The sequence below is a fragment of the Dreissena polymorpha genome, chromosome 9, assembly GCF_020536995.1.
Source record: "Dreissena polymorpha isolate Duluth1 chromosome 9, UMN_Dpol_1.0, whole genome shotgun sequence".
Taxonomy (NCBI): Eukaryota; Metazoa; Mollusca; class Bivalvia; order Myida; family Dreissenidae; genus Dreissena; species Dreissena polymorpha.
The window spans coordinates 11,682,304-11,699,618 of NC_068363.1; the positions used below are offsets into that span (position 1 = coordinate 11,682,304).

General features: G+C 36.0%; 1 protein-coding gene across 6 annotated transcripts in view; it reads left to right on the forward strand.

The window, feature by feature from the left end:
* LOC127844037 (dynein axonemal heavy chain 5-like) overlaps positions 1–17,315 on the forward strand; it is a 159,562-nt gene that overhangs the window by 62,232 nt on the left and 80,015 nt on the right. For 4 of the 6 annotated variants that reach the window (XM_052373992.1, XM_052373989.1, XM_052373988.1 and 1 more), the window contains exons 2-11: positions 631–765; positions 1,737–1,833; positions 4,235–4,285; positions 6,803–6,966; positions 7,808–8,015; positions 9,804–9,967; positions 13,723–13,899; positions 14,410–14,631; positions 15,009–15,318; positions 15,758–15,894. In XM_052373992.1, the coding sequence (XP_052229952.1) occupies positions 631–765; positions 1,737–1,833; positions 4,235–4,285; positions 6,803–6,966; positions 7,808–8,015; positions 9,804–9,967; positions 13,723–13,899; positions 14,410–14,631; positions 15,009–15,318; positions 15,758–15,894 (1,665 nt within the window). The remainder of the gene's footprint in view (positions 1–630; positions 766–1,736; positions 1,834–4,234; positions 4,286–6,802; positions 6,967–7,807; positions 8,016–9,803; positions 9,968–13,722; positions 13,900–14,409; positions 14,632–15,008; positions 15,319–15,757; positions 15,895–17,315) is intronic. The other 2 variants (XM_052373991.1, XM_052373990.1) reach the window with 1 other exon arrangement.

Genomic DNA, 17,315 nt, shown 5'->3' on the forward strand with positions numbered 1-17,315 from the left:
GCACAATCATTTAAAATTTACATATTGAATACGATATTCTAACAGAAATTACACAACCACCTAAGTGTACATACCATGTTTGATATTTCGTTCGATTGTTAGATTTCAGCATATACATGTATAAGGTCATTTCGCTATTAGTTAACTTATCCATATGTTCGTGGGCGAACTCGGATAGTCAAGTGCTCATACGATTGAGCTCACATGGTCCGGCTATGTGCTCATACCTACTTTCGAGAATCATCATGAAGGTATTGCCATACTTAATGAACAAGAATGTGACCCGCCTCCCAGTTTCGCTCAATGGGTCAAGTTACCCACGGGTACTACTTCCCCGTACCCCTAAACTTTTTTTCATACCAAAAATGATTCGTTCGCAAATTTTTTTCGTACCAAATTTTTGCGAATAAAAACATGTAATATTTTATCGTACCCAAATGTTCGTATCAACATACACAATTGTGGTGATAAACATAGACTTAAATTGATGTTTTATATCCATCCTCTTCAAAAGCATCGTCACACCAGTACTGTCAGTACTTTGTTTTATCTACTTGTCATACTATTAGATGGTTGAAAAAACCACAACTGTAAACTCCAAAAATGACCGTCTGCTGAATCTTTTTACAGCAAAAGTTGAAGGAGGAGCGAGAGACGAAAAGATCCCACCTCGATGAGCGTCATCGCTACGTCCTGCAGACGGTCGCAGACAGTCTCGGTCTCGAACTCTCCGAAGTTGAAGATGCCATTCTTGAGGGCTCACAGGTATGTGGAGAACATTTGATTTTATTTCAAGGCATGAGTTCTATCTTTATTATTCTGTATATCTCTATTATTCTGTATAGAAACAGTGTTGTTCTTTTTCACCAATTTGGGAATGGGTTCGGGTCCCTTTAGAATTGGAAAAATCGCGGAGATTTGACCAAAATTTGGAAATTAGTGTTGTGTGTTTTTTTTTACAAATTCTTCAAAAATGAGAATGAAAGTAGTTTAAATATTAAATTTAATAAAGTTTTACTTTTAGAGCTGAACAAAAAACAACAACTGAGAAATGTTAATCAGTTACAACAGTTATTAACTAAACTCACAATTAATGTATTGCTATACATAATTGTGTACACAGAGATCCCATTCCCTGTCTAATGTTCATGAAACTTCATCAGTACCTATGATATATAAACCACATTTAAAACTGGGTAGTTTGGGGTAAAAATCTGCTCACAAGTTTTCGCTCATATCAATATTACTTGCACATTACTAAATTCTGGCAAGTGAGCCCAGCCCCATCAAGGTGATCTTGTCATGTTATTTTACTTTGGAACTTTAATGCACAAAGTCATTTTAGTTAAGACTTTGTGCATTCAAATAACAATTTCCAAAGTACACATTTAAAAAAAGCAAATAAGGTCATTTTCAAAGTCCCAAAATTGAAATATCTTGAAATACATTTGATATCTTAATCAGATGCAGCCAATTTATTTCATGTCTTTGTTGTATTGCAATTATGAAAAACTTTATGCAATTAAGTTAAATTACAAAAAGGAAGTTTTACCTTGAATGAATCCTAGCCATGTTGTTTAATCAAGGACTTTACTTTGATTCAAAAGATAAATTGATGAACTACAGTAAAATTCTAATAGTATTGTTTCAGAGCAAAAGATGCGTTTTACTTGGCTCCAAGAGGCATTTATTGCACATGCATGATTCTCAGTCATATTGTAGTCATATTTTTTCAGATTGAAACCATGGATCTTTTCTTTGATCCAAAAGGCAAGGTCGGAATCAATCAACTGATGTTCTATTACCAGGAACCGGAGGATAAGGAAACTCATGGTGGGATGCAGTTTTAGTTGTGATTGGTTGTGATGAATATCATGCCCAACCTTTGTGCTTGAAATGTTTTAGCAGAAACAAGAGCTAGGATTTGAAAGTGAATCTTTTAGATCCCCAATACACAGTGATTTGCATTCATTGAATTTGTAAAATTGCATGAAAACCTCTATAACTTCAATCATGTTCAAGCAAATCTTAAATCAATTAAACTTGAATGGGCGACAAAAGGTTGATTAATTTCCAATGATTTTTTCTGCGGTTGTTTGTCCCTTCAAAATCACTTATTATTGGGGATAGAAAATGATGTGCATGATTGTTTTTAAAAAAATGCACGCATAAAGTATCAGTTTATTTCCCAGTTTTGGTCTGTTTTGTGTGTAATAGACATAATTTCATTGCTCCAGAAAAATTTACTTGATTTTTTTGGCAAATAAAAATGTTTTTTGCGAATATTTATTTAAATGTACTGGAAAAAAACAACATGATTATCTGGAGCATTGTTATGTCCCTGCCTTGTTTTGTGTTAGAGCTGTGTTTGTCTTTATCTTCATTTGTGATTGTAAGTTCTTTGTAAGTTAAATAAGTGAACTTGGTCACTGACATTCAAACATTAAGAATATATTTAAATTTTATTTCAGTCTTCATTTATTTTGTACTTTATATGCTTATATTGATTATAAATTGTTGGTCTAAAGTATACCATTCTATATGTTGATGTGATAAAAAACATTCCATAAGTTTGGAGAATTATGTTCATATATATGTCCAAAACAAAAGACAAAATCCATGTTATTGATGGAGTATCAAGACTAATATTCCACTTTTTGTATATAAATTTTTTTTTGACCATGTATGACCTGATGATGAGAATGTTAATGCATCATTCCTGTCGCCTATGTATACCAACCTATATGGCATTATATTAGCGGCTTCATGCAAAAATGGGTCTTATGCCATATGCAGTCAGTGTAGAATCAGACCAGCCTGCGCATTAGAGCAGTCTGGTCAGGCACTTTTCTATCTGCATATGAGACTATGAAACCTTGCATGACTTTAACCCTTTGCATGCCTGGAAATTTGTCGTCTGCTAAAATGTTGTCTGCTGAGTTTCTAAAATAAGCATTTTCTTCGATTTTTTTTCAAAGAATACTATCAGAATAGCAAACAGTTTGGATCCTGATGAGACGCCACTTTCTGTGGCGTCTCATCTGGATCCAAACTGTTTGCAAAGGCCTTTAAAATTCGGTTCCAGCGCTGAAAGGGTTAAAGTGGATAGGGTAGCTTCAGACCAGACTGCGCATATTGTCTGGAGCTACACTTGCTGCATATTGCTTTAGGATAATTTGTGCACGACATTGTCATATCTAATACTGAGCCCAAAAAGAACCTTTTTGCTACGTTATTATGAAGTTAAAGTTATACTTTTACTTGATTTTATAAAACCATTTGTATGCGTATATAAGTCTGCTGTATAATTTTACAGGTATACACTTGTAAACATTCCGAAGTACACGTAGAACAATTTCACTAAAACCACTTATCTTATATTTATTATGCCCCCCTTCGAAGAAGAGGGGGTATATTGCTTTGCTCATGTCGGTCTGTCGGTCGGTCTGTCGGTCGGTCTGTCTGTCGGTCGGTCCGTCCACCAGGTGGTTGTCAGACGATAACTCAAGAACGCTTAGGCCTAGGATCATGAAACTTCATAGGTACATTGATCATGACTCACAGATGACCCCTATTGATTTTGAGGTCACTAGGTCAAAGGTCAAGGTCACTGTGACCCAAAATAGTAAAATGGTTTCCGGATGATAATTCAAGAACGCTTATGCCTAGGATCATGAAACTTGATAGGTAGATTGATCATGACTAGCAGATGACCCCTATTGATTTTCAGGTCACTAGGTCAAAGGTCAAGGTCATGGTGACCCGAAATAGTAAAATGGTTTCCGGATGATAACTCAAGAACGCTTATGCCTAGGATCATGAAACTTGATAGGTACATTGATCATGACTGGCAGATGACCCCTATTGATTTTCAGGTCACAAGGTCAAAGGTCAAGGTCACAGTGACCCGAAATAGTAAAAGGGTTTCCTGATGATAACTCAGGAAAGCTTATGGCTAGGATCATGAAACTTCATAGGTACATTGATCATGACTCGCAGATGAACCCTATTGATTTTCAGGTCACTAGGTCAAAGGTCAAGGTCACAGTGACAAAAAACATATTTACAAAATGGCTGTCACTACAACTTAGAGCCCATATGGGGGGTATGCATGTTTTACAAACAGCCCTTGTTTGTGAACATCTCTCATACAATCGTGATCAATTGGCCTTTATGAATATTTATTTTTTGGGTTCAGTAAATTGTCTTCAAAGCAAACCACATACCGTTTCAGCTGTGGGTTTCAAGTTGCACCAGCAAGATGAGAAAAAGAAAAGTAACCCATGTATGACCACAACTATTCTGTAGCTTGTTACCCGCTTTCTCCATTTTGCATTTTATATCCTTAACCCTATACCCTTAACCAAATTGGCCCTGTAGAGTTAGGGAATATTTAAAAATTATCATGAAGAAACTGGAATTTATCTGGAACACCTTGGCAAACCATAGGTTGCTTTACTAATGTTTTACAGATTATTTTCATTTTCGATCAATTCTTAGTACATGTATTCAGCTTATCGCATTATGATCTAAATGGGCCGCGCTCTTTGAAAATGAGGTTTATTTCATGCGTGTAAAGTGTTATCCCCGATTAGCGTGTGCAGTTACAAAAATTTCGGCTTTTATGATATTTTTCAATTCAAGAAAGTCTCTTCTTAGCAAAAATCAAGTTTAGGCGGAAAGTATCGTCCCTGATTAGCGGATTAGCGGAAAGTGTCGTCCCTGATTAGCCTGTGCAGACTGCACAAACTTATCTTGGACACATGTATTAAACCCCTTGTCACAGAGCACGGCTCAAATGTACTTTATGAGAGACAAAAAAAGTCTGTCTATATTTTGTTTTATTAACATAATTATCAGCTTATTAAAATAAAACAATTAAGTGTATGGAAGTCTGCATGCGTTATAAGCATGACATCATTATTACCTTAAAAGAAAATGTTAAATACTTCAAAGTTACTAGTATTTGATCAACATTCCCTTATGACTGGACAACATATAACATAAATGTATAAATACACCCAGTTCGTTCCTTTACCTTGTGTACATAAAATTGCTAATTGCTTTTATATTTAGCACTTTTGTTTGTTACTATTTCCCTTGTATATGACCCACAACCATTTAACTGTCTTGTTTGATTTCACTCATCTATAGGACATACATTGTATCTTTTATTTCTAAGAAATATTAATGCATCTTGCAATGATTTGGTAATAAAAATAAGATTTGTATTTCCTCAACCTTATTTTTTTTGGTATTTAATGTATTTTATAGGTTAAGATTTTGATCTTTTTTTGCTAATTTCTATTAATTTACTTAATTAACTACTGTATTGTGTTTGCAAAAATATTTGCTACATGTTTTCATGTTTGCTAACATATCTTTAAATTAACACAAAATAACAAAGTATTTACATAGAGAATATTTGTTGGATTTGGTGGTCATCAATTTTAATTCACCAGACTTAGTGATCATAGAATTTTGTATGCCCCCGATATGGTGGTATATAGCAGTTGAACTGTCTGTCAGTCAGTCAGTCAGTCTGTCCGTCCGTCCGAAAACTTTAACGTTGCCCATAACTTTTGCAATTTTGAAGATAGCAACTTGATATTTGTCATGCATGTGTATCTCATGAAGCTGCACATTTTGAGAGGTGAAAGGTCAAGGTCAACCTTCAAAAGTAAAAAAATACAATTCCAAGGGAAGTAATTATAAGCTTTAAAAGGGAGAAAATTTCTAAACCTTCCAAATGATATATTGAAAAAAAAAATAAAAGCAGCGCAAAAGGGGGCATTGTGTTTCTGACAAACACATCTCTTGTTTTTACTTTTTTTTTAAATCGATTATAAGTTTTTTGTTATTTTACCATTTTGTTGTTATTTTATATATTATAGGCCATAAAACACCTTTACTTTACAGGGTAGACCTTTTTATCTTTAATATATTTGCATACCAACCCATAATTAATTAGTTCATTTGAAATAATCTTTATCATAACATTCACATGTGCATTTCTGCTTTAAACTGAATGTTCTGCAAATTATAAATACAATTAAATAATTCCTCAATTAATGGGATTAAGTGAATAAACCTGATTAAAAAACTTACCCTAAAGATCACATTATCGCCAGTAGTGTTGGGGTCACACATTCATGGTCATTTAAGTCATATATTTTTTTCATTTGACCGGGTTATGAATTAACATGCTTTGAATTATTAACTAAAGCAGTCCTAGTGATCGATTAATTTATTGGTTAATCAATGATTAAGAAAAACTGGCATAGTTAAAGGAATAATCACCTATTACTTAAAATTCACAAAGCAGTCAAGATTGAGAAAGTAATGTTTGTAAGCGCCATCATAAATGGTAGACTGTGAAAACAAAAGCAAGTGAATTTAATGCATGCCATTTTGTTGTGCAGCAGATATGTTTTGATAGTCCACTGTTTGTTTTTGTGGTAACTACTGTATGATCTATAACTATTCTACCCAAAAGATCAATTTCTTTTCCAGATAAGAAACCATTTATATAAATGTGGAAAAGTTTACAACACATGAAATTCCAGTAATCTAAAACTATTTCAGCGTAAACGTATACCTATGTCAGAATATATGACCTTGCACCCTTCTAATTCCATGATAGTTTTGCATCTGGTAATTAAAAAGTCTTTGGAGTAATAAAATATGTCCTTGCTCCCTGTAATTGTACTGCAAGAATCTTTATATGAAGCTAAATCAAATTTTAAAATTTTGCAAAAGTCTTTATAAAATTTATAAGTAAATATTGTATTGAATTTTTCAGTGGACCATCTCAAGACGGGACCGCCAGCCCCCAAAACCACTCGCCAAGTGAAACCCAAAGTGTTTCTGGCCAACGGGAGTGATGTCCCTTTGAAGGGTACCTGCCTGCTCTTCATCAAGGGAGGCGACCCTAGCTTTGTGGTTACTGACCAGAACATGGTCAAGGTATGTGGGAAATATGGTTGGAATATATTTTCAGAACTATATTACCTGTTTAAGGTTGCGTTGCATAAGGGGTATGGTGTCCGCCTAGAGACATGGAGGTCATGTCTTTGATTCCCATTGTGGGACCATTTTTTAGATCTTTCTCAAACATTCCAAGTACAGGTTCTTGCAGAAAATGGACTTGAGGTTCTTTCAATAAGTCTTATGCTTTCAAAGCAATCAAGCTTAAATTAATAGGTTTACAACCCAATATAACCTTTATTCATGTGTTAGTGTTTAAATGAAGATTTAATATGATAAAACGTTATTGTCAGATTTATAAATATGAAAAAATATAAATCTACATTTTATTTAATGTATAAAACTTAAACAATAAAATTGTCACTGTAATTTGGAAAGTAGATATTGCTTTCACTGAGTTTAACTTTCTGACTTACCTTTCATGTTTAATAGTAAAAGGTTTTAAGGATATTTCACCGCTTTCATGGGACTTGTATATTTTCATTTGACTGCCATGGTAGCCTTCCCCACATGGGACCCTCAAACTGCTCGTGAAATATCAGCCATTGCAAGGAAGAACTTTCTGATAATAGTTTAATACTTCCATGAGATTTTTAAGGAAATATAAGTATGTGATTCAAAACAGTGAAAAATAACAGAAAACTATTGATTATTTTCACTGTGTAATGATGTCATTATTTTGACATCAAGACATTATTATTCCTGTGAAATGATCTAGTATAACCCTTTTAAATGTAAACAATTATCAAATAAATGCTGGAAAAGCATTAATTGAACAGAAATTTGTTGAGTTTCATCATCTATTTATTTTCGCCAACAGGAAGTGACGTTCACCATTCTTGATACCAACGGTCATGGCAAGAATGGCGCAGGACTTCTATATGCTGTGGAGCACCTGCTCTCAAGCATTTTCATTCCCGCGCTGAAGAGTCTCGACAAGGGCTGGGGTGCACTCGAGTCTAAGGGAGCGATCCAGACTCGACTCGATTTCCTGAACACCCTGGACTCTTTCGTGTCGGTGCTTGTTGGTGAGTGAAAGTGATATGTTTGATAGCCACAGCAGTAGAGTGTCGTGATTATAAAAAAAGACCCGGGCTTTTGTTCACCAACCCATTCTTAGACTTAAGAATGGAGAGAAGTCTTAGACTAAATAAAAAAAACATCCCCTTTTTCTAATGCTAAAAATGATGTTTACATATTGTTCTTTAACAAATATTTTAAAATATTAGGTGTACACTGCCATGCTAGACTTAAATTTCAAGTAGTTTTAGTGGATTGTTGTTTTCATATTATCTTTAATTTTAGACTTAAGTTTATGATTTAAAGGGATCTTTTCACGCTTTGGTAAATTGACAAAATTGAAAAAAGTTGTTTCAGATTCGCAAATTTTCGTTTTAGTTATGATATTTGTGAGGAAACAGTAATACTGAACATTTACCATGCTCTAATATAGCCATTATATGCATCTTTTAACGATTTTAAAACCTAAAAATTATAAAGCGTTGCAACGCGAAACGATTGCATAATTTGGAGAGTTCTGTTTTTATCGTTAAATTTTGTGCAACTACGAAGATTGCTTATATAACGTATAAAATACGTCAAGGGTGTGTATTCGGCGAAATAGCTCAGTAGGCTAGAGCGTTTTTACTTCAGGACTCTGGCAGGACTCCAGGGGTCACTAGTTCGAAACCTGCTCCGGGCAATGATCTTTTCCTTTTTTTAATTTTATTCTTGATTTTTTACTGCAGCTTTTACGATCAAATGTTTACATTTATCAATATAAAGCATTTAATGAATAAGTTAAAAAATGCCAAAATCTGTGAAAAGGCCCCTTTAATTGGTGAATACAGGCCCCTGATCACACTTAAATCTCATACAATAATGAAGAATCCTGCATATGTGGGACCTTGGCAAAGGATGAGATTTGTCATTGAGTGTAAACTGTGCTTGACAACAAGTTTGCATTAAAACATGTTTTCATTGTAAAAGCTTCACTATTATCTAACTGATTAAATTTGAATACTGGACTTTATTGTTTAAACCTTATAAGTCTTAATTTGATCATTCAAATTCCTTCCAGTCTTTTTCTTTTCTTTACAAAATAAGTAAATGAAGGTATAGAAGTGTTAAATCGGATGTTTGTTTTCACACCTGTGTAATTTGAATATATGTAATCTCCCTCGAAACAAATGATCACTCCGAGTCCCAGATGAGGCATTTACCTAGGCATATAAATCATGGGAAGAGTATTGAATGATATACAGAGATAATATCAGAAATGTAAGGTTTGTCGTTTAGGCCTTTTTTCCAATGTAACAGGTATATGTACACTTGAGACTCGGAAATGTACATTTTGACTGGTCTGGCAACCCAAATGTGTATTTTATATTTTCGTTGTAAAAGCTGTTGTTTTCTTAGTTTTCAAAATTAATTTTTGTAAAGAATAATGTATTCACAGAACAGCATTATACTGTTATCTTTTGCTTCTTGTGAGCAGATGTTTACTCCCTTATTCTTGAAAGCAAGAGAACACTTACCCCCCTTCCCAGCCCTTAAAGTTATAAATAAGCCTTGTTCTTGTAAAACTTGGCTTAATGCGTGAGGGTAAAGTGTCATTCCAGATTAGACTGCTTCCCTTTTAATTGGATGTTTGTTAAGAAGAGACTTCTTAAAAGCAGAACGTGTTCTCAATGATTATCCTGTACAAACTGCACAAGATAATCTTGGACGACACTTTACGCACTGGCAAAAAGCCCCTTTTCCACAGTCCCTCAAGTTGCACATATTTGCGATGTAGCACCAATCAAACCTTGCAGGTGCCCAGGAGAGCCTGAATGAGAAGGTCCAGTTGAAGCCATGTGACACGTACGACCTGTCTCGTATCCAAACGCCCGCTGAGTACCAGGCCATCGCAAACAGCTCGGAGGCCCTCCAGGGCATTGAGGCCTGTATGGAGATCTGGATCAAACAGATTGAGCAGGTACAAAATAGTTTTTTTTACATCCCTAAACTCCTTTTTTTTTTTTCATTTTCTGAAAGCTTTCCCCCTTTTTTAGCTCACCAGAGCAAGAAGTACTGAAGGTGAGCTATAATGTGATCACCCTTTATTTTGGCATCAGTTTTTAGCTCCACTGGCCAGAGGCCAGCAGGGCTTATGTCATGGTCCTGTGTCCGTCGTGCGTGCGTGCGTCCGTCCGTGCGTGCATTAACTTTTTCTTTAAACATCTTCTTCTCTTAAACTACTGGTCCAATTGTGATGAAATTTCTCAGGAATGTTGCTGGGGTGAACTTCTTTCAAATTTGTTCAAACTATGCCCCTGGGGTCAAATTTGACCCTGCCCTGGGGGGGTCAAAAAATTGAAAATTTGCTTATATAATGCCTATTTTGTGAAAACTTTAAAAAATCTTCTCGTCCATAATCATTAGGCCTAGGGTAACCAAATTTGGTATGTAGTGACATCTTATAGTCCTCTACCAAGTTTCTTCAAAATATGCCCCTGGGGTCAAATTTTTACCCTGCCCTGGGGGGTCAGAAAATTGAAAATTTGCTTATATAAGGCCTATTTTGTGCAAACTTTAAAAATCTTCTCGTCCATAACCATTAGGTCTGGGGCTACAAAAATTGGTATGTAGTGACATTTTATAGAACTCTACCAAGTTTCTTCAAATTATGCCCCTGTGGTCAAATTTGACCTTGACCCCGGGGGTCAAAAAATTGAAAATTTGCTTATATAAGGCCTATTTTGTGAAAACTTTAAAAATCTTCTCATCCATAACCATTGGGCCTAGGGCTACCAAATTTGGTATGTAGTGACATCTTATAGTTCTCTACCAAGTTTCTTCAAATTATGCCCCTGGGGTCAAATTTGACTCTGCCCCAGGGGGTCAAAAAATTGCTTATAAAAGGCCTGTTGTGTGCAAACTTTAAAAATCTTCTTGTCCATAACCGTATGGCATAGGGCTTCCAAATTTGGTATGTAATGACATCTAATAGTCCTCTAACAAGTTTGTTCAAATCAAGCCCCTCCGATCAAATTTGACTGTTCCCCAGGGTTCACAAAATTGAACATATGCTTATATTGGTCCCATTTTGTGAAAACTTAAAAAATCTATTTGTCCATAACCATTGGGCCTATTTCTACCACATTTGGTATTTAGTGACATCTAATAGTTTCCTACCTAGTTTGTTCAAATTATGCCCCTGGGGACAAATTTGACCCTGCCCTGGGGGTCACAAAAATGAACATATGCTTAAATAAGGCCTATTTTGTGCAAACTTTACAAATCTTCTTGTTCATAATTATAGAGCCTAGGGCTACTAAATTTGGTGTGTAGTGATATCTAATAGTCCTCTACCAAATTTGTTCAAATTATTCCCCTGGGCTCAAATTTGATCCTGCCCCGAGGGTCACAAAACTGAACATATGACGTTTGCCAGGGGAGATTACTGCGGGCCGTGTGTCTGTGACCAACAACAACAACATCTTGTAAACATGAGATAAAACCCCGTCATTTAGTGCCATTTTAGATAAGATGGTGACTTCTTACAATGGAATTGAAGTAAGAAAAAGTGTTATGAATGTTTTTCTTATAAACTGAAAAAGACGGGTTTTATTTAAATATGTCGAAAGTGAACATATATCCGGATAAAAATGTTTCGGATGACATGTTAATTTCATGTCTTTTTTGTAGTGTTTAAACCAGTTTAATAATATCTTATGGATTTTTAAAACGCAACTTCCATGAACATAATTATTTGAAGAAAAGTCAATATATGATGCTGCATGGTAAACTCAATCTTTGTATCCAAGAGAAGGTGTTGGAATTAATGAAGTGCAATGTTCTTAACTATCGTATATGCTGCTTTTTAATTACTAATGATTCATTGTTTCATTTGTTAATCGTGACTCATGAATTGTGGATATGATTGTCAATTGCTCAACGATCCATAGATCAATATATTTCCGACCATTTTATTATTTTCTTAAAATAAGTTATGAATTGATCTTAGAAGTCAAATGTATTACTTAATTAAATACATTTATAAATATAAAGAAATAATCTTTAGATTATAATAATATTCTCAGGCCTGTTGGTTTTAAGGATGTATGGGTTGTTAATTATATTTTTAGATGATTCTTTACAAAGAAAGATGCTACTATTGTATTTGTTATAAATGTGTGAAAGGCTCTATTAAAGAAGGAACCAGAGATTATTAACCCTTTACCAAACACTAACAGGATTTTACGGGTTTGTAGCTGACAACTTTATAAATAATCAAGATGAGCAATTTCTCCTTTTATTTCTTCCCTACCTGATCATTTCCTTCATATTCCATTACAATTTAATTGTCGTCTGCAACCTCTTTAAGGCATTTCGATTCCTATGAGTCTTGTGAATCTGTTTCAAATCAAATGCGTAGATTTGATCTTCAGCATCTAAAAATATGTGAAATAGAAAGAACGACAATATCTTTTGGCGAGATAAATGTACCTACGTTATAAGCAAAGGACCTGTGCACCAATTTCCAGGCTTTTTAGTCTGTTTAGTTAACACTGTAGTAACTTTTTCCATATAAAAAAAGCTCACCCTTCCAACTTTTAAGCGCCCAGTGGGACAAGGGATAAAAAGAGAAAGTCACATGCTTGAGTACATTTCAACCCATGCGCATTGCACGTTTTTTTGCATAAAAAAACAGTGGAGAGATACAGGGCCATTATGGCCCTCTTGTTTTTGTTGTGAGGTGGTGGTTGTCAACTTTTTTCTTTGAAACTGTATAAAACTTATTTTTTATCCAATCTTGATTAAACTTGGTCAGAATATTTTATCCAGGTTATAAATCTTGGCCTTGGTAGAATGTTAAATCTGGATTTCACCCATACAAAACTATGTCACCAGTTCAAATCTTCTAAAAACATCCACAGGCTCCATCCAACTGTAAAGGCCACATGTATAAATCAATGTTGATGTAACATGGTCAGAATGTTTGTCTTTAATATATCTAGAACAAGTTTTTATTTGGTTGTTCAAAAAGTAGGTCACGACGTCAGATCTAAGAAAATCTTGATTACCACTGTAGAGGCCACATTTATGACTTAATGTTAATTACACACTGTAAGAATGTTTATCTTTACAATATCACGGCTGACATTATATCTGCATAATGTGTGACCAAACACGAGGTCACCAGGTCAAATCTTAAACAAACTTGTGTACCACTCTTTAGGCCACATTTATTACTCAATCTAAATGAAACTTGGTCAGAATATTAATCTTTACAATATCCAGGCCTTGTTTGTTTCTGGGTCACATGCGTCTAAAAAAAGTCACAGAGCCAAATTGTATTACTCAAGGGGCAAAATTTATGACTTAAGCTTTTTGAAACTTGGTCAGAATGTTTATCTTGAGAATATCTCGGTCAAGTTTGAATCAGAATCAGAGTCAGGTGTGTCTACAACTTAGGTAACCAGGTCAAATCTAAAAAAAACTCGTGGCTACTCTAGAGGCCACATATATCAGTCTTCATTTAACTTGGTCAGCATGTTTATCAATGTGGAGGCCATGATTAAATCTGGGTCAAGCGCCAGGGGTAAAATCTAGATCACCAAGTAAAGTCCTCAACTATTGGTGTCCATGAACTAAGTTAAGCGCATAAGGGCCACCATGGCCCTCTTGTTTCTTTACAAATTTCATGCCGCATCTCACGTTAAATAAATGTCTGCTGCTACATCCCAGGTGCTGGCAGAGAGCGAGCAGATGCGCAAGGAAGCAGACGACATCGGCCCACGGGCGGAGCTGGATCACTGGAAGAAGCGCACGTCCAAGTTCAACTACCTCCTGGACCAGATCAAGGGGTCAGAAGTCAAGGCTGTTCTAGGTGTCTTGCATGCAGCAAAGTCTAAGCTAATCAAGGTAGTGTGGTCAATTTTTTCGATCAGAAAGTATTTACGTACAGTATAATTTAATTAATTTTGTTTGATGAAGTAATATAGTGTGCTTGCTTTGTTAATCAAAAAAGTTTCTTTACAGCCATAATTTTAATTAATTCTGTTTGATGAAATAAAATTGTGTAATTGATTTGTGATTATTTATAATGAGTGCTTTTCTTCCTAACTGAAGCATAATTTGATTCTCATTCAGTTGAGTGACGGTAAAATATTAAGGTTTTTAAACATTAACATGTATCTGCTTCTTTGTAATTATATTATGTTGAACATGAATGTAAAAAATATTCCTGATCAATTTCAAAATATGATGCTTCATGTATAGTTTTACATGCCATAAGCTTTATAAACCATAACCTTTCACTAATGTCATAACAAACTTACATTATTCTAGTAATTAAAGAAACTAATACTATAAACAAGAATGTACTAAAAAAAAACAAGTTGTCCATGATGTTTTTTCAAATTTTATTTTAAGATGTGGCAAGAGCTTGACCGTCGCATAACGGACACGGCCAACGAAGCTCGGGACAACGTGAAGTTCCTCTACACGCTGGAGAAGTTCTGTGACCCCCTGTACAACTCTGATCCTGTCGGAATGCTGGAGGGGATACCGGGGCTGATCAATGCGATCCGAATGATCCACAGCATCTCACGCTACTACAACACCTCCGAGAGAATGACCTCACTCTTTGTCAAGGTGTGTACATATTCAGAGATGTGTGGCTTTTAAATCGTAAAAAATATATTTTGGTGTTTTTTTATGTGAAGAGCTTTCTTGATTTAAATACTAGCATCATTTGCAGTGTTAGTATTATTGAATGCTGGTACGCTTGTATAAGGATGTTATTTAAGCGCAAATTGTTCTTTGGACAAGATTTAATTGACAATGTGTTAGGACAATTCATTGGATATATGGACAGTTACTGTAAACAAATGGAAATTTCAATTGATGTGTAAACCAGAGTCACTTTGCCTTACATCATTTATAATAAAAAAGATAATGATGATAACACCTGATGATTTTAAATCTGATTTTAAACCTTAAGGAGAATTGCCTCCCTTTTTCCGCTGCAGATCACAAACCAGATGATCACTGCGTGCAAGGCGTACATAACAAATGGCGGCTGTGAGACAGTCTGGAGCCAGGAACCCCGGGAGGTCATCAAGAAACTCAATGACTGCATCCGACTCAACGAAGAGTACCAGCGAAGCTTCCACAAGACCAAGCAAAAGCTTGAGACAATGCCCAATGAGCGCCCATTTGAGTTTTCCGAGATGTACATATTCGGGAAATTCGACACGTTCACCAAGAGGCTCAAGAATATCATAGCAATCTTCGACGTGTTCTCTGTGTACTCTACGCTGTCTGAGTCCAAGATTGAAGGTAATGTACATTACTTTCATTTGATTTGCGCACCTGTTTGTTTTCAGTGTTTTTTTGTACATTGTAAAGTGTACAAGTACTTTGTTAGACCACTTTGTGCCTACAGACAGACTGATAGACAAAAGTCCATAGTAAATCCAGTAAACTGTCCTCTTCTTATTTAAGAGGGTGTACAATTGCTGTTCACAACGTTTTACCATTTAACACTTTGATGAGTTTGTAGTCCCTTAGAAAACCAAATTAAATTTTAGACCTTTCTTACTTAATTAGTTTTAAAGGCTTCATTTCTAACCCTAAGGTTCTGATGAGCAGCAAACAGCATAAAACCTGAACAGCTTGTAACTCGCAGGCTGTTCTGGTTTTATACTGGTTGCCTATAGCAGTAGTTTTTGTACTCTTTAGTGGGAATGGGTTAATAATCTTGTTTTCACCCTGATAGGTATCGAGGTGATGGCAAACCGGTTCAGTGTGACTCAGACGCAGATCCGCAAGAAACCTTATGACTTCCTCGACCAGCGCAAGCAGGAGTTTGCTCAGGACTTTGACGACTTCCAGAGATCTGTCAAGGAGCTTCATGTATGAAATATATATTTATCCCCACGCTTTTTGAAAAAAAGGTGGGGATATTGTGGTTATCTCCGCCGTCCGTCCGTCCGTCTGTCTGTCTGTCTGTCTGTCTGTCTGTCCGTCCGTCCTGGCCACTATCTCCTCCTACACTAAAAGCACTAGAACCTTGAAACTAACACACATGGTAGCTATGAGCATATGTGCGACCCTGCACTATTTGGAATTTTGATCTGACCCCTGGGTCAAAAGTTATAGCGGTTGGGGTGGGGCCGCGTCAGAAATTATCACTCATTTTTTTAGGTTATTTTACATTTACTTCTTTATTTCTACACCGATTCACTTCAAATTGATACTGGACCTCTCTTATGACAATACGGTCAATCTCAACCATGTATGGCCCCATTCCCAACCCTGGGGCGCCCCGCCCACATAGGCCACACCCACCAAAAATTTCCATTTACTATAATTTTTTCATTTCTACACGGATTCACTTCAAATTGATACTGAATTTTTGTTATGACATTAGGGTCAATCTCAACTATGCATGGCCCCAATCCCAACCCTGGGGCGCCCGCCCACATAGGCCACACCCACCAAAAAATTCCATTTACTATAATTTTTTCATTTCTACACGGATTCACTTCAAATTGATACTGAACTTCTCTTATGACATTAGGGTCAATCTCAACTATGCATGGCCCCATAACCAACCCTGGGGCCCCGCCCACATAGACCACACCCACCCAAAATTGCCTTTACTATAATTTCTTCATTTCTACACCGATTCACTTCAAATTGATATTGAACCTTTCTTATGACAATACAGTCAATCTCAACTATGCATGGCCCCATTACCAACCCTGGGGCCCCGCCCACATAGACCACACCCGCCCAAAATTGCCTTTTACCATAATTTCTTCATCTCTACACCGATTCACTTCAAATTGATACTGAACTTCTCTTATGACAATACGGTCAATCTCAACTATGCATGGCACAATTACCAACCCTGGGGCGCCCTGCCCACATATGTCACACCCACCCAAAATTGCCTTTTACTATAACTTCTTCATTTCTACACCAATTCACTTCTAATTGATGATGAACTTCTCTTATGACAATACGGTCAATCTCAGCTATGCATGGCCCCATTACCAACCCTGGGGCACACCTAGGTCAAACATTCGGCGTGGGGATACGCGTCAGCCTCTGCCGCGCCATTTCTAGTTGTTTCTTGATGTCAATGTCATTATTTTCAACATGAGTTGGGCCATGCTAGAAAAGCTACTTGAAGCTTGAGCATAATATGTTTTCCAGAATATAATCTTGTAGCCTGCTTTTTTCTACCCAGGAAGGCTTTTCTACTTTAAAGGTTCTGTCTTTTTAAAGGGAGCCCTTTCTTAGAATAAAATCCATTGAAGGGCTACTGT